The following is a 17,500-nucleotide window of genomic DNA, read 5'->3' as shown; positions in this document are numbered from 1 at the left end:
TTATTATTATTTATTATTATTATTATTATTATTATTATTATTATTATTATTATTATATTATTATTATTATTATTATTATTATTATTATATTATTATTATTATTATTATTTATTATTATTATTATATATTATTATTATTATTATTATTATTATTATTATTATTATTATTATTATTATTATTATTATTTATTATTATTATTATTATTATTATTATTATTATTTATTATTATTATTATTATTATTATTATTATTATTATTATTATTATTATTATATTATATTATTATTTATTATTATTATTATTATTATTATTATTATTATTATTATTATTATTATTATTATTATTATTATTTATTATTATTATTATTATTATTATTATTATTATTATATTATTATTATTATTATTATTATTATTATTATTATTATTATTATTATTATTATTTATTATTATTATTATTATTATTATTATTATTATTATTATTTATTATTATTATTATTATTATTATTATTATTATTATTATTATTATTATTATTATTATATTATTATTATTATTATTATTATTATTTATTATTATTATTATTATTATTATTATTATATTATTATATTATTATTATATTATTATTATTATTATTATTATTATTATTATTATTATTATTATTATTATTATTATTATTATTATTATTATTATTATTATTATATTAGTAGTAGTAGTAGTAGTAGTAGTAGTAGTAGTAGTAGTAGTAGTAGTAGTAGTAGTAGTAGTAGTAGTAGTAGTAGTAGTAGTAGTAGTATGATTTAATTACAAAATTGTATGGATTCCAACCGACGTGTACGTATTTGCAGGTCTTATAACCCAATTCATTATGGGCTCACTGTAGTCATGAAAATCTTCTTTAAGAAATTACGCAAAATAATGTCCGTTACAACAATGTTAAACGAGGCCCATAAGTGGGTTCGGATGTCAGACCTGCATATATGTACATGTTGGTTCTAACGTCCCAAGTTAATTGTTTCTCTTCTTTTCTAGTTTGGTTTCGGTTTGTTTCATTTTTACTCATTCAGCAAAAAGATATAAAACTTTTGTTTTCTTTACCAAAGTCGACCTTTAAAAAAGTAGTCTTTTAGAGCCCATGGAGCTGAACTTTATCCCGGTTTCTACAGCGTGAAAAAAACCCAATTGCAATTACTTGCTATCCTTCGGATAGGATGCTAGTCTATCGCAGAGTACTTTCCGCCACATCTAACACACCCAGCAACCCATCCACTGCTAGATGGACAGGGTGGTTAGTTAAAAAATCTCGACTTCATGTGCAGCTATGTGGTTTAGTGGTTTGACACTCGGTTTCGGATCGGAAGGTCCTGGGTTCGAGCCTCGCGATCGGCGCATAATTGAGTGCTTGGAAAAGGCTCTTTATTCACATTCTCTCACCGAACTCAGGTGTAAAATGAGTACTTGGCCGTTAACAGCGTTGTCTTTGTCCGAAAAATTGTAATATCGCCTAACAGGCGTCATGTCCCGTCCTACATATTAAATGTTGCTGTTGACCAGGACCCCTTGTAAAGCCCTTTGAGCACATTTAGTGATATTGCGCTATATAAAAGCTCAATAATTTATTATTTATATTTATCCGCATTTTTACCTTTTGTGGGTGTTGTGGGGTTTAACTCTCTCCTCACCAGCATTTTCAAAACTTTTTCAAAAACTTCACACCCATACAACACAAAAACAGATTTATCTTTCCCACAGAGAAAAGCAACAAGTACATTCTATACATAATATTGTTCAGCAAAATTAGATCTACAACACAGTGTCAAGTTTTTAATGCTAAAACTAAATATTTTCGTTCAATTTTATGATACAGAAAATGGTAAAATTGTTGGTTGCATCGTAACCAATGTGACGATTTTTCTATTGGTGGTAAGGAGAGGGTTAACTCTTTCCTTGCCGATCATGTTCAGTATTTTCCCAAAATGGCCAGGCTTACCTAGCAGAAAAATTGATCTTTTCAAAAACTAAAAACTCAAGCAAGCTGTCTACAAAACAACTATATGGTTTTATTAATTAATTAAACAAAGATCATTCTTCAAAGTTTGTGATGTACAAAATAAATCTGAATAAGAAAAATGTATAGATAGAATGCGCTTAGCTTAGGAGTTCACAACATTGCCATCCGGAAGTATAACGGACCAACACACAAAACTATGAACTTTTATAGTCTGGTTAATACAGTTTAGTGAGAACAACTCACAAACGTGGATGCAAAAAACAATAACAAAGGCCTGTGTGACGTCATCTTCGTTCTATCTATAGATAGTTCGAAGATGACGTCACTCAGGCCTTTGTTATTGTTTTTGCCATCCGCGTTTGTGAGTTGTTCTCACTAAACTGTTTTAACCGGACTATAAAAGTTCATGGTTACACAGAGTTTGTGTGTTGGTCCGTTATACTTCCGGATGGCAATGTTGTGAACTCCTTGGCCAAGCGCGTTCTATCTATATTATTGTGTCGTAACAAATGTGACGATTTTGATGCAGGTGGTCTCACCTGGAGCCAAATCGTCACATTTGTTACGAGACAATAGGGAATGAGATTAGCGGAAGAGTAGCGTTCCTTGATTGGACGTCACCTTACAGAGAGAACGTCAATTTGGTTTTGAAGTGTCTTAAGCCGCTCTCACCGGAAGCGAGGACGAGAGACGCATGCGCACAACCAACATGACGTTCTCTCTCTCTAATAACTTATCCGCCGGTGACGTCACAGACTTTTGGTGACGTACAATCAAGGGACGCTACTCTTCCGCTAATCTCATTCCCTATACATTTTTGTTTCTTATTCAGATTTATTTTGTACATCACAAACTTTGAAGAATGATCTTTGTTTAATTAATAAGAACATAATGTTGTTTTATAGAGAGCTTTTTTTGAGCTTAAAGAATCAATTTTTCTGCTGGGTAAGCCTGGCCGTTTTGGGAAAATACAGAAAATTATCGGTAAGGAGAGAGTTAATGTTCCTTACTCAACAACGAATCAAAGTACGTTTTTTCCTACGAAAGCCGACCTAAATTATTATTCTCTTTTATAAATGTTGTTTGTTTGTGTTTCTCTACGTCAGAAATTATGGAGTTCTCAAGTCGGATAGAGTGTATTTATTGTATTTTGTCTATTAACTTATCCTAAATTACGCTTAAATAAATAAGTTTACTTGCGGTCCAAGGTTTTCAAATTGGATTTGAGAGCCGCTACTGGTAATTGTATACTCTCATAGTCTGGAAAGAAAAAAGAAACACATATTTAAAAATTTGGTCAGAAAACTCGTCCTTCAAATATCGATCGATTTAAATGACTCTCATCTTGGCAAAAACTCTCAAACCTGGGACTTCGCGAAGTCCCAGGTTTGAGAGTTTTGCCAAGATGAGAGTCATTTAAATCTATCGATATTTGAAGGACGAGTTTTCTGGCCAAATTTTTAAATATGTGTTTTTCCAGACTACGACAGTTTTGGTCTTGCCCTATCTTTTACTGTATATTATAATACTATAACAATATAAAGTCCAGCCTCTTTTCTTCCTCTTCTCTTCGTATCATTCTCTATCCCAATCTGTTTTGTTTTGTAACACTGACAGGAATTTAAGGGCGTAATAGGATTTTTCAATATCAAAAGATGTAAAATTTTAGGTTTTATGTATCTTTGTATACATAAATTTTCCTTTTTGTTATATAATTGTATATATATATATATATATATATATATATATATATATATATATATATATATATATATATATATATATGTGTGTGTGTGTGTGTGTGTGTGTGTGTCATGTTATGGATCACGACAATTTTTGTATACATCAGCGGAAATTAAATCATGGTTTTATAGAGTGTAGGTGGAAAAGTTAAATTGACATTAGTCAGGAAAAATTCTGACACGAAGTACATAATCTCATGAGTTTTAGAATGGAGAACAATGGTGTGATGTCAAATTACTGGTTCCAATCCCCTTGGAAGTGTTGTGAACCTCGTCCTCTGGAGGACTGGGTACAAGCCATGTAAAACTAATCTTTTGTGCGGCTATGTGGTCTAGTGGTATGACACGCGCTTTCGGATCGGAAGGTCCTAGGTTCGAGCCGCGGTCATCATAGTTGAGTAATTGGAAAAAAGACTCTCTACTCACATTCTCTGACCGTACTCAGGTGTAAAATGAGTACCTGGTCGTTAACAGCGTTGTCTCTGTCAGAAAAATTGTAATATCGCCAAACAGGCGTCATGTCTCGTTCTACATGTTACGAGTTGTTGTTGGTCAGGGACCCCATGTAAAGCGCTTTGAGCACATTTAGTGGATATTGCGCTATATAAAAGCTCAAGTTTTTGTTGTTATTTTTTTTTTTTTTGTATCCTCTGGTTTCAGAGTGGTGGTATCTTATTTTCTAACCTAAGAGGTTAGCTTGGCTCAGCAGTACGGATGTTGCTTCGTACCCGAAAGGTACCGAGTTAGAGCACGCGCCGCTGCGTTGTGTGTCCTTGAGCAAGTCACCTCGCCCTAGCACACTTTGCCGCGCTACACTGCGGCTGACGCCTGGGTTATTCCAGTCTTTCCTTGGAAAGGTCCTAGAGCAGACCTGCCTAGTTCTACGAATAATTCGTAGAAATACGAATTTTCGGCTCTAACTAGAGAAGTGTATTCGCCTCTTTGACTCAAGATATCTTGTTGAAAAGGAAAGTTCGATGCTTAGAAGCTATATTTAGGACTTTGGAGCATTTGTGGATCCTACTGAAGGCGAATTGTTTATTTTTAAAGCTATTTAAAGTGATTTTATCTTTTTTTTTTCCTTGGAAACTGCGAATTTTTTTTATTTTTTTTTTGGGGGGGGGTTGTGTTTTTAAGGGTTTTACGGCGTTTGCAACACATTTAGGTTATATCAGCGCGAGTAAAAAGATTTAGGTTATATCAGCGCCAGTAAAAAGGAAAAAAATGGGATAGTAAAAAGTTCTAGAATTACGATTAAAGCACCAAGAGAAAGTAAGACAAAGGGGAATGGGAACAAATAGGGATCAGATGTAGATTCCAAGAGCATACCACCAACGTACTTAGTTTGAGATCACCTATAAGTCTCATCCGGACACAAGCGTAAAATCCAACAAAGAGGAATACACTCAAATGCTTACATTATACATTTAAAATAACAAATATACTAATACATAACAGAGAAATGATTTACAAGGAAAAAGCATCATCTCCCAAAACAATAACTATGCATTTGACTGTTTCCCTCTCAGCCAGGACTCCGACCAGGGCCAGGAAAAAACCGAGTAATCTCATTCCAAGCTATTTAAAGTGATTTTATCTTTTTTTTTAACCTTGGAAACTACGAATTTTTGAAATTTCAAATCAGCAGTGAGACTTGCCGGGCACTGCTGGAGACACAAGGAGGAGATTGCAAGCAGTCTTGTGCTATGGGGGCCACCTGAGAGAACCAGAAGCAGAGACAGGCAGAATAAAACACACATTGACTGTCTGCTAGATGACACAGGAATGAACAACACCCGGGAGCTGCGTACACTTATGGAGGACAGGACAGAATGGCGAAGACTTGTGGCTCGTGTTGGGCGCCCCAAGGGGCGGCCTAAGTAAGTAAGTAAATAGGCAGCTCTGCCCTAGAGACAAATTTCCCCTATATGATGATGAATAAAGGGAATTTTATTTATTTATTTATTGTTTTTAGTAAATATAACAGGTGGTTGTCAATAATGAAAGTACTTTTGTTTATATTTTTACCTTTTTTGGGTAATGTGAGGTTAATTTTTACTTATTTAACAGTGAATCCAAATATGTTTTTTTTTCCTTACTCAAGTCGACCTGAATAACTTTCTTCTATATGAATAACTTTCTTCTATATTATTTATTTTTGTCTTTTTTTTTCATATCAGAAATTGAATTCTAAAAATCGGATAGACTGTTTTTGTTTGTTTTGTTGATGTTTTTTTTTTCTTGGTCTAATAACTTAACCTAAATGACCCAAATTCAGTTTACTTGCCGTCCAAGATATTTTTCCAAATTGGATTTGAGAGCCGCCACTGGTAATAGGTGGGATTAGCCCTCTCTTTCCCTAAAAATGATACCAGACTGTAATAATAAACTCTCCCCTCTTTTTTGCTTCTTCCTCTTCTTCTCGTACATTCTTTATCCTTATCCGTTTGGTTTTCTAATACGTATTGCCGGCAATTTAAGGGATTTAATAGGATTTTTAATATCAAAAGACGTAAAATGTTAGGATTTAAGAGACATTTATTTCCTTATTAGTTACCTAATGATAAGCCCTGTCCTTTATATCACGTTATGAATGACGGCAATTTTTACATTCTCAAAACGTCAATAATTTAATCATATATTGTGGGAAAGGATGTGAAAAAGTGTAAATGAAACAGTCGATACTAGACACAAGCAAGAAAGAAGTAAACTAGAAAAAAGAACAATCACCATAAGAACCAGTCTTCCTGGGGATCGAACCGCTTGATTACCGGTACGACATGCCACCAGGGAAGTTTATATATATATATATATATATATATATATATATATATATATATATATATATATATATATATATACATACATAGAAAGAGTCGGAGAGACAGATTGTGTGTGAGAGAGAGAGAGAGAGAGTGTGTGTGTGTGTGTGTATGCGTGTGAGGGATAGAGAGTTTGTGAGAGAGAGAGAGAGAGAGACTGTGTGTTTGAGAGAGAGAGAGAGAGAGAGAGAGAGAGAGAGAGAGAGAGGGCTAGAGAGAGAGAGAGAAATAGAGAAAGAGAGAGGAAGAGAGAGAGACAGAGAGAGAGAGAGGAAGAGAGAGATAGAGAGAGAAAGAGAGGGCTAGAGAGAGAGAGAGAGAGAGGGGGGGCTAGAGAGAGAGAGAGAAAGAGAGGAAGAGGGAGAGAGAGAGAGAGAGAGAGAGAGAGAGAGAGAAAGAGAAATTTGGATTGATGTTGTTGTTAGGCGCCTATAGCTTAATTCTATAGACGATTGGGCGCAATATAAATAAATGTCATTATTATTATCATTACACCGTACCTTTATGTGGTTTTGTGGTATGACATTCATCGCTTTCGGATCGGAAGGTCCTGGGTTCGAGCCTCGCTCGGCGCATAGTTGAGTCCTTGGAAAAGGCTCTTTTCTCGCATGTTCTCACCGTGCGTGCTCAGGTGTAAAATGAGCACCTGTCCATCAACAGCGTTGTCTCTGTCAAAAATAGATTGTAATATTGCCTAACAGGAGTCATTTCACATCCTATATGTTAAGTGTTACATGCTGTTGGCCAGTGGGAAAAAATTGTAATATCGCCAAACAAGCGTCATGTCTCGTTCTACATGTTACGTGTTGCTGTTGGCCAGGAACTCTTTGTAAAGCGCTTTGAGCACGTTTAGTGGATATTGCACTACTATATCAAAGCTCGATTTAATTATTTTTTTCCAGTTGGGACAATTTTAAAATACCTATATTCTTCAAAAGGGTACCCATTTTAAGCTGTGAACCCTTGCTTGCATCACACAACACATTCATCGAACACGGGAGGAAGAGGACGAAGACAATTAGGGTTGCTCCTTTTTTACTTTTGAAAATATGAAATTGAGAAATGAATGGAGCAGGCACTGATGAAAGATAAAGATCTCAAAAAAAAGTGTTATGAAAGATTACCAGCCTGCGCAAGAAAGAAAAATACAAGGGGAAAATAGTTATTTTAAAATATCAGTCTTCCTGTACCGCAGATCGAACGAACGAACATCAGACCTTCTGATTAAGGGACAGACGTGCTACAATTACAACCACAGAGGTTTGACTCCATCAGTGGTTGGGTATCTGGGTCTTTTTAGATCTGGCGGAAAACAATTTACGATGCGATAAACTAGCGTCCTAGCCCAGGGGTAGCAAGCAATTGCTATTGTCCGTTTCACTTTATCTAATCCGGGATTAACGCCGGCTCCGTGAGCATAATGGCTCTGAACGGCATGCACTAATTTGCAGGTCTGATAACCCAATTCCTTATGGGCTCATTACTGGAATGGACATCTTTTTAAAATGACGCAAAATATCGTTGTCCATTACGACATTGTTAAACTAGGAACATAAGTGGATTCGGGTGTCTGACCTAAATATATATACATATCGATAATAGGATATTTCGTCCACCGGAAGTCGTCTCAAACACTCGACAATTAAATTGTGGCGTCACCAAAATCGATATCCGACTAACGTGATCGATTTCAGCCGATCTGTTTAGAAAACAATTGGATTCAATAGTCGCCCAGCAACGGCGGCCATATTGGTTCTAAACAAAGAAAATCTGTACTTTTTATTCTTCATGTTGGCTAGAACTTTTCATATGTCTTGTGATCAGAATGTGTAAAAGACAAAACATGATCAGATTTATAATGTTTTATTTTCCTTCTGGATACGCTTTTTTGCTCGTCGGAGAAATATTTCATAAGGGTGTGCGCCATTGTTCCGATAGTTTAGAGCCAGTTACTAAGTTACCATGCGTCATTACAAGGGAAGTGACGTCACGACTGTTGAAGAGTATTGCTGTCAGTTTTCAGTAATTCGATTGGTACTTTTAAAACTGTATTTTGAGAGGGAGAGGGGGGGGGAGGTTCGGGTTTCATTTTAGAGGGGGGGGGGGGGTTGAGGTTGGGTAAGGCTTATTTGATGGGTGATGTCTTCACCTGAGCATTTATATTGCGCAATATCCACTAAACGTGCTTAAAGCGCTATACAAAGGTCCCTGACCAACACCAACACATAACATATAGAACGAGACATGACGCTTGTTTGGCGATATTACAATTTTTTTCCCAAGAGAAAACTCTGTCAACGGCAAGATACTCATTTTACTACTGAGTACGGTGAGAGATTGTGATTAAAGAGCCTTTTCCAAGGACTCAACTTTGCGCCGATCGAGGCTCGAACCCAGATCCTTCCGATCCGAAAGCGAGTGTCATGCCTCTAGACCACAAAGTCGCACTTTTTAACAGTGGTTGTGAGTTTCATTTTTTTTTTTTAAGCAAGGATTATTTTTAAACAACGCTGGCTCTTAGCGCTCTCCTTACCAACCGTAGGGAAATTTTTATCATTGTGATTTATGGTGTATGTCAAAACATTTTAAAGTATCCTGTTTGTTGTAGAGCCATTAATTCGAGTTGTGTTGAACAAATAGAATGTACTTGTTGCTATTTGGGTTTGCATGTTTTTGTTTTGTTTTTGTTTTTTTTTTGGGGGGGGTGGGTTTGTATTTTTGATTGTTGTTTTTTTGTTTTTTTGTTTTTTTGTTTTTGTTTTTTTTTAATTACACCCTTTTGCTAAGGTATCATTAGAAACCGTCGTCTACAAATTCCATTAACCCTCTCCTTACCATCTATAGAAAAATCGTCACATTCGTTACGATACAACCAACATTTTTATTATTCAAATTTCTTTTGTACATCATAAAATTTAAAGAGAATGTACAGTGTGTTGTAGATAGACTAGAGCATGTTTTGCTAAAGAAATTATTAATCGCAAGAACTTTAGATAGATAGTCTTGATAGAGTGCTATTGTGTTTGAGTGATGAAAAATCTATTTTTGTTCTAGTGTGAATTTTTGGAGAAAATCCTGAAAATGGCTGGTAAGGAGATGGTTAAGGAATCTAGTAGATAATCCATTAAACAAGATATCTGATCAAAAGCTACAGGTGTCTAGACCAATAAAATGGAGAGAAAGATCAAGGGAGTTAATCTGACTCATACTTGAAATTTCAAAAATTCGTAGTTTCCAAGGTAAAAATAGAATAATTAACTTTAAATAGCTTTAGAAATAAACAATTTGCCCCCCTAGCTGAGCGTGATCCAAAAACGGTTCAAAGTCCTGAATATGGAACCCTCCGTCAAAAAACGGTATTAAGTCGGGTTGGTTTATATGTTGAAAATTGAATTTATAGCGAGAAATATCAGACTTGTGTTGAGTTTATATGAGTTATTGAGGAGAATGGCAACCATATTTCAGGGTGCTAATGCCAACAATTTATATTTTTGACCAGTTTCACATTAAATTCGGTATTTAAGGATCTGTTTCGTTCCGACATAATACCGTTATGAGACGATGGGTCACATATATGTTCTAAGGAACTAATCTTTTCTTCTCTACTAGATTTATTGTGCGGCTATGTGGTCTAGTGGTATGACACTCGCTTCCGGATCAGAAGGTCCAGGGTTAGAGCCTCCCTCAGCGCATTGTTGAGTCCTTGGAGAAGGCTCTTTACTCACATTCTCTCACCGTACCCAGCTGTAAAATAAGTACCTGGCCGTTAATAGCGTTGTTTCTGTCCGAAAAAAAAAATTGTAATAATATGGCTTAACAGGCGTCATGCCCCATCCTACATTTTAAGTGTTGCTGTTGGCCAGGGACCCCTTGTAAAGCACTTTGAGCACGTTTAGTGGATATTGCGCTATACAAAATTTCAATTTAATTTTTTTAAGTCAAAGAGGCGACTGCAGTCCTGTAGCTGGAGCCAAAAAATCGTATTTCTACGAATTTTTCGTAATGCTTGGCAGGTCTGCATTCGTCAAAAATTCTTTTCCTTCTCATGTTCTCCTAAAAAACATGTTGTTTTCTTTTTTAATATTGGCCAGAAAAAAAATGATTTTATCCTCAACGCTAAGTTTTTGAAAAAGATTCTCAGTTATTTGAAAAGTTTGCAATGCGTCACTACTAAGACGTCTCAGGTTTTAAAAAGACTTATTGGAAAGTTGACGGTCATTTCAATGGGTTGATATTTGAGGTATAAAAAAAATTATTTGGTTGTTTTGTTTTGCTTTGTTTTTGTCCGTTTATTTTTCTTGTTTTTGTTCGGGGTTTCTACTGTTGTTTTGTTTTGTTTTTGTTTGCTTGTCTTTCTTGCTTTTGTTTTTGTTTTTTTTTTTTTGTTTTTTTTTGTGGGGGGGTTTTTTTAGTTTATTTTTATTTTTGTTTGTTTTGTTTTTGGGTTGTTGGTTTGTTTTTTTTTGGGGTGGGGGGGGGGTGTTTGTTTTTTATTTGTGGTTTTTGTTTGGGGGGGGGTTGTTTTGTTTGTTTGTTTTGTTTTTTTTTGGGGGGGGGTTGTTTGTTTTTTTAGGGCGTATTTTGGGTTTGTTTGTTTTTATTTAATGTTTTGTATTGTTGTTTTTTTGGGAGGGTTTTTTTTTTTGGGGGGGGGGGGGGGGGGCTGGGGATGTTGGGTGCCGGATTTCAGCAGTCGTAAGGTCAGACCACTTGACATAAACGACTCAACTCGGAACGTAGACAAATTTGTCTGACAAGAATTTGTCATTTTCCCTGAGTCTTAATGAAACCGGAAGTCGGTAGATCTAGATTAAAAATGTCGAACTCACGTTGAGTCGGGACTCAACAACGACTATCGACTATTGCGTCAGATTTCATAGACTCAGCTATTTAATCCATATTTTGTGGAAGGGAATAAATGAGATGCCCAGACTAATAGATACCGTTTCTTTCTTTTATTGTCACAGGGAGACACCCAATGTTTGTCGTCACTTTGCCGGTTTAGATTTGTCTCCGTCTTTTAAATACGACAATAAACAGGTATAGGGATATTGACCTTATTTTTTAAAAAATTAAATAAAACTAATGAATAAGTAATTAAATAATAAATAAATAAATAAATAAATAAATAATAAATAAATAAATAAATTTATAAGTTTAAAAAAATAATCAATAAATAATTAAATAATCAATCAATTAATAAATAAATAAAGAGAGAAAGAAAGAAAGAAATAAGTTGTGTTTTTTAAGTACACTCTTAGATAGGGAAATTTAGATTTTCATTTAATTCTGTAATTAATAGCCTCCATTCTTGCGTCCTTTTAAGTAAAATTATTGCAGCAATATTCGTCACTGCCACCTTTATTTGGACTTTTAAATATTTTTTTTAATCAAATTTTTAAAATTGACTTGAACTTTTATATAGCGCAATATCCACTCTGTCCGAAAAAAAATGTGATATCGCCTTACAGGCGCTATGTAAAAGGTCCACTTTGATCTATGTTAATTTCCGCAACACAATAGTATAATCATTTAAATAAATGAGTGCGTGTTGTTCCCAAATGTTGAAGAATATAAACGTTCAAAAAAATTGAGCTTTATATAGCGCAATATCCACTAAATGTGCTCAAAGCGCTTTACAAGGGGTCCCTGGTCAACAGCAACATTTAACATTTAGTACGGGACATGCCGCCTGTTAGGCGATATTACAATTTTTCGGACAAAGACAACGCTGTTAACGGCCAGGTACTCATTTTACACCTGAGCACGGTGGGAGAATGTGAGTAAAGAGCCTTTTCCAAGGACTCAACTATGCGCCGAGCGCGAGGCTCGAACTCAGGACCTTCCGATCCGAAAGCGAGTGTCATACCACTAGACCACATAGCCGCACGTTTGCCCTTCTGCGCGGCGTTGATAGATGCCATTGCGCTAGTATTTCATATAACTAGTCCGTCAATCAAAGGTCTGATATCAACATACGATTCAATAGTCTGATGTCACGTCGCCCAGCAACGGCGGCCATCTTGGTTCTAAACAAAGAAAATCATTACTCTTTATTTTTCATGCTGGCTAGAACTTTTCATATGCTCTGTGATCAGAATGTGTAAAAGTAAAAACATGATCAAATGTATGTTTTTCCCTCTGGATACCCTTTATGCTCGCCGGAGAAATATTTCATACGGGCGTCCGCCATTGTTACTAGGTTACCATGCGTCATTAGGAAGGAAGTGACGTTACGACTATTGAATCCTATTGATCACCCCCTGCACAAATATATTAAGTTCTCCATGAGGAGCCGTCGCCTTATATCTATAAAAACAAAGACAACACGTCACCTTAATTCATTTTTACCACATGTTGTTCGAATTTTTATTTTTAACCGCAACTGTGATTTAAATTAAATACAATCTTTTAAATATACACTCACAAGTTCGGACTAAAGGCCAGAGGTATGGCTTATCTCAATTTATCAAATTAATATATAAAGTGTTGCTATTGGTTCTTGGTTGTATATTTTTACATTTTTTTGCATTTGCATATAGATTCTCAACTTTGTGTTTATACATTTTATGCATGCCACGTCTGTAAACGAATTTCCATCTTTTTGGATGAATAAAGTATATCATGATATTATTATTATTATTATTATTATTATTATTATTATTATTATTATTATTATTATTATTATTATTATTATTATTATTATTATTATTATTATTATTATTATTATTAAATATAACTAGTCCATCAAACACACGTCTCATGTCAACATGAATCACCATTGTTCAGACCTGCATAGTAATACGAAAAATTCGTAGAAATACGTAATTTTGTCTCCAGCTACAGAGCTGCATACATAGGTCTTTTTGACTCAATAAATCTTGTTGAAAGGGAAAATTTTGCTTCTTAAAACCTATAGTCACAACGTTGGAGCATTTTTGGACCATGCTGAGAGCAAATTGTTTATTTCTAAAGCCATTTTAAGTGACTTTTTTTTCCTTGGAAACTACGAATATTTTTGAAATTTCAAGTAAGCAGCTCTGCTTGTTGTCCCAAGTAGCATATTGGGGGTTACTGATGATCTTGCCCAAAGGAGAAAAATATGAAAGTGTTTGAAGTGGGGTTCGAACCTGGGACCCTCCGGGTCATAGTGCAATGCCTTAAGTAATCAGCCTCGTATAGACAAGCAATTCATTAAATTGTAAGAAGCGATTGCCTTTGCCTATTTCACGCTACAAAAAAACGAGGAGAATCTCTGGTTCGTTCCGTGAGTCTTAACAAATCAACAAGGTTAGTGATTTTCAATCAATATCACCGCTCCAATCACTGACCACGGTCAACATCGCTTAATTAGGTAACAAGGCTTATGCACCGTGTAGCCCAGGCACCGACACAAATTGAAATAGGATTCAGTAGTCTGATGTCACGCCGTCTGGCAACGGCGGCCATCTTGGTTCTAAACAAAGAAAATCATTACTTTTTATTCTTCATGCTGGCTAGAACTTTTCATTCCCTTTTCATGTGCCTTGTGTTCAGAATGTGTAAAAGTCAAAACATGATCAAATTTATGTGTTTTTTTCATCTGGAAACGCTTTTATGCTCGCCGGAGAAATATTTCATATGGGCGTCCACCATTGTTCCGATAGTTTAGAGCCAGTGTTACTAGGTTACCATACGTCATTAGGAAGGAAGTGACGTTACGACTGTTAAAGACTATTGAATACACTTACCTTTCGTTGCCATAGAAACGAGAAATGGAGATGGACGCTATCTTCAGGTCGCTGCTTGTCCCAAGAGCGGACAGTCCTCTTCCCTTGCGGAATTCCAGAGAAGCAGAGATGACGTCACCAATATCTGACGACACGGTGATGACGTGCTTATCAGATTCGTTATCGTGGTAATGATGATTTACTCTGTCAACAGAAAAAAAAAATCAAAAATTGATTCCCTTTATTCATCCCCAAGGGGGAAATTTTTCTCTAGGGTCTATTCCAAGGGAAGATTGGAATGAACCAGGGGTCCGCCGTAGTGCAGCGCCGTAAATTGAGCTAGGGTGAAGTGACTTGCTCAAGGCCACACGGCACAACGGCGGGTGATTGAACTCAATATCTTTCGGGTAAGAAGCAAAGATTGTACCGCTGAGCCACTCCGCCCCCCAAAGTTGATGGATATATTCAATGAACCATCATTATCAATTGACTTTTGTTCTGTTTTTGTTTTATTTTGTTTTGGTTTGTTTTGTTTTATTTGGTTTTTTATGGGGGTGGGGGATGTTGTTAGTTTCTTTTTATTTTTTTTTTTTTGGTTTAGTTTTTGACTTTTTTTTTTTTTTTTTTTTTTTTTTTTTTTTTTTGTTTTTTAATTTATTTGGGAGGGGGGGGTTGTGAGTTATTTTCAAAAATATTTTGTGGTTTGTTTTGTGTTTGTTTTGTTTGTTTGTTTGGGGGTGGATTTTTTTTTTTTTTGAGGGGGGGGGGGAGGTTCTTGGTTTTATTTATTTTCCTGGGGTTTTTTCTTCTGTTCTTTTTTTTATTTCTGTTTGCTTTTAATGTATTGTTTTATTAATGATTTTTATGGATAGGATTTATTCGTTTAGTGTGGGGTTTTTGTGGAACCTTTTTGTTTGCTTGTGCTTGGGGGGGGGGGGATGGGGGGGTCTGGCCGTTTTCAGTTTTCTTCGTTTTGTTTAGTTTTCTTTTTGCTTGTTTTTGTTTGTTTCTTTTCGTGAGGTACCTTTTTTTTTAACTTGGTTTTTGTTTATTTATGGAGGAATATTTTTTTCATTTTTGTTTAGATTTGTTTTGATTTATTTTCTACAATCGTGGCTTTGTTCTCTTTGTTTTTTTTAAGTTTTTGATTGTTGGTTTGTTCTTGTTTTTTGTTTGTTTGATTGTTTGTTTTTGTTTTTGGTCTATGTTGGCCTTTTTTTTTCATTTGTTATTATTTCTATAATTATTTTTTTTTAACTTATGGGGCCCATACACGATCCAAGAATTCGTCAAAATTTTAATTTGATATCGAAATAAAATTAAAAAACAAAGAAAGGGGGGCAGCGTGGCTCAGCCGTACGGTCTTTGCTTCGTACCCAAAAGGTACCGAGTTCGAATACCCGCCTTGTTGTGTGGTCTTGAGCAAGTCACCTAGCCTTAGCTCACTTTGCGGCGCTGTACTGCGGTTGACGCCTGAGTTATTCCAGTCTTCCCTTGGAATAGACCCTAAAGACAAATTTTCCCTTGGGGATGAATAAAGGGAATTTTATTTTATTTTATTTTATTTTTATTTTTGATTTTTTTAAAAATTGACATTGTGTAGGCAGCTTTGTTGTCAGAGAAAGATTTTGACGGATCAATTCCAGTTGAGTGTGTGTTTGTGTGTGTGTGTGTGTGTGTGTGTGTGTGTGTGTGTGGGTGTCTGTGTGACATGTCGTTTTGATCATATGTCATTTCTCACGTGACAGCCAAGGAGATGACACCACGGTGTCAATCTAGAACGATGCCGAGAAAGGGTTTTTTACTTGAATCGTTAGACTTGAGATTTTGACCCTTATTTATATGTGACCCATCGTCTCAAAACGGTATTATGTCGGAACGAACTATATGCTTAAAAGCGGAATTAATTGTTAAACTTGTCAAAAATATGAATTGTTGGCATTAGCACCCTAAAATATGGCATCCATTGTCCTTAATAAAACATACAAACTCTACACAAGTCTGATATTCTGGCTATAAATTCAACTTTCAACATCTCAACCATCCCAACATAATACCGTTTTTAGGCGAACTATATAGTGCAATATTCACTAAACGTGTTCAAAGCGCTTAACAAGGGATCCCAAGACAACAGAAACACTTAGCATGTAGAACGGGACATGACGCCCGTTAGGCGATATTACAAATTATTTTTCGGACAGAAACAACGCTGTTAACGGAGCCAATAACTCATTTTACACCTGAGTACGGTGAGAGAATGTGAGTAAAGAGCCTTTTCCAAGGACTCAACTATGCGTCGAGCGAGACTCGAACCCAGGACCTTCCGATCTGAAAGCGAGTGTCAAACCACAAGACCACATAGCCGCACAATAGACGTGTACAGGACCTTGCCAACATTAACTCACTCAACCCCAACACCGACTATATCCGTAGTATACCCGGGGTAACTTCTACCCCATGCCTATTTATTACATTTTTCTGAGACAAATTATAGGCGTAGTATCAAATCTAATGTTTATAGTTTTTACATGTTAATGGTAGTTAAATAAAACACATTAACTCACTCAACCCCAACACCGACTATATCCGTAGTATACCCGGGGTAACTTTTACCCCATGCCTATTTATTACATTTTTCTGAGACAAATTATAGGCGTAGTATCAAATCTAATGTTTTTAGTTTTTACATGTTAATGGTTGTTGAATAAAACAATCTCCGTACATGCTCGTTTTTAATGAATTTTTTCCCATTTTGAAAAGTAGCAAAATCTCTCGGATTGAATGAGTTAAAAGGCAGTGAAATCCGGCCAAGACAGCCGATACCTATCAGATTCTGTTAAAGACAAAATATCAGGAACATGTCACATCAGGGACATTAGCAGAGAGGACCGACGAAAAAATAAATATATAACCTAAGAACATACTTTAATAGGATTCAGTAGTCTGATGCCACGCCGCCAGGCGGCCATCTTTGGTTTTAAACAAAGAAAATCATTACTTTTTATTCTTCATTCTGGCTAGAACTTTTCATTCCCTTTTCATATGCCTTTTGATCAGAATGTGTAAAAGTTAAAACATGATCATATTTATGGGTTTTTTTTCCGTAGTCTGATGTCACGCCGCCATCTTGTTCTAAACAAAGAAAATCATTACTTTTTATTCTTCATTCTGGCTAGAACTTTTCATTCCCTTTTCATATGCCTTTTGATCAGAATGTGTAAAA

At 35.4% G+C, this 17,500-nt stretch overlaps 1 protein-coding gene across 7 annotated transcripts in view; it reads right to left on the bottom strand.

Annotated features, from left to right (window-relative positions):
* The window catches only part of LOC144980494 (pancreatic lipase-related protein 2-like), a 124,500-nt gene that overhangs the window by 79,619 nt on the left and 27,381 nt on the right, over nt 1–17,500 (bottom strand). For all 7 annotated transcript variants that reach the window (XM_078928110.1, XM_078928115.1, XM_078928113.1 and 4 more), the window contains one exon: nt 14,299–14,481. In XM_078928110.1, coding sequence (XP_078784236.1) covers nt 14,299–14,481 — 183 coding nt within the window. The remainder of the gene's footprint in view (nt 1–14,298; nt 14,482–17,500) is intronic.

This window comes from Berghia stephanieae, chromosome 10, assembly GCF_034508935.2.
Source record: "Berghia stephanieae isolate SIO BIC M18660-M18661 chromosome 10, UCSD_Bste_1.3, whole genome shotgun sequence".
In the NCBI taxonomy this organism is placed as follows: Eukaryota; Metazoa; Mollusca; class Gastropoda; order Nudibranchia; family Aeolidiidae; genus Berghia; species Berghia stephanieae.
Note: the sequence above shows the minus strand (reverse complement) of the source record. Positions and strands in the feature narration are given on the sequence as shown.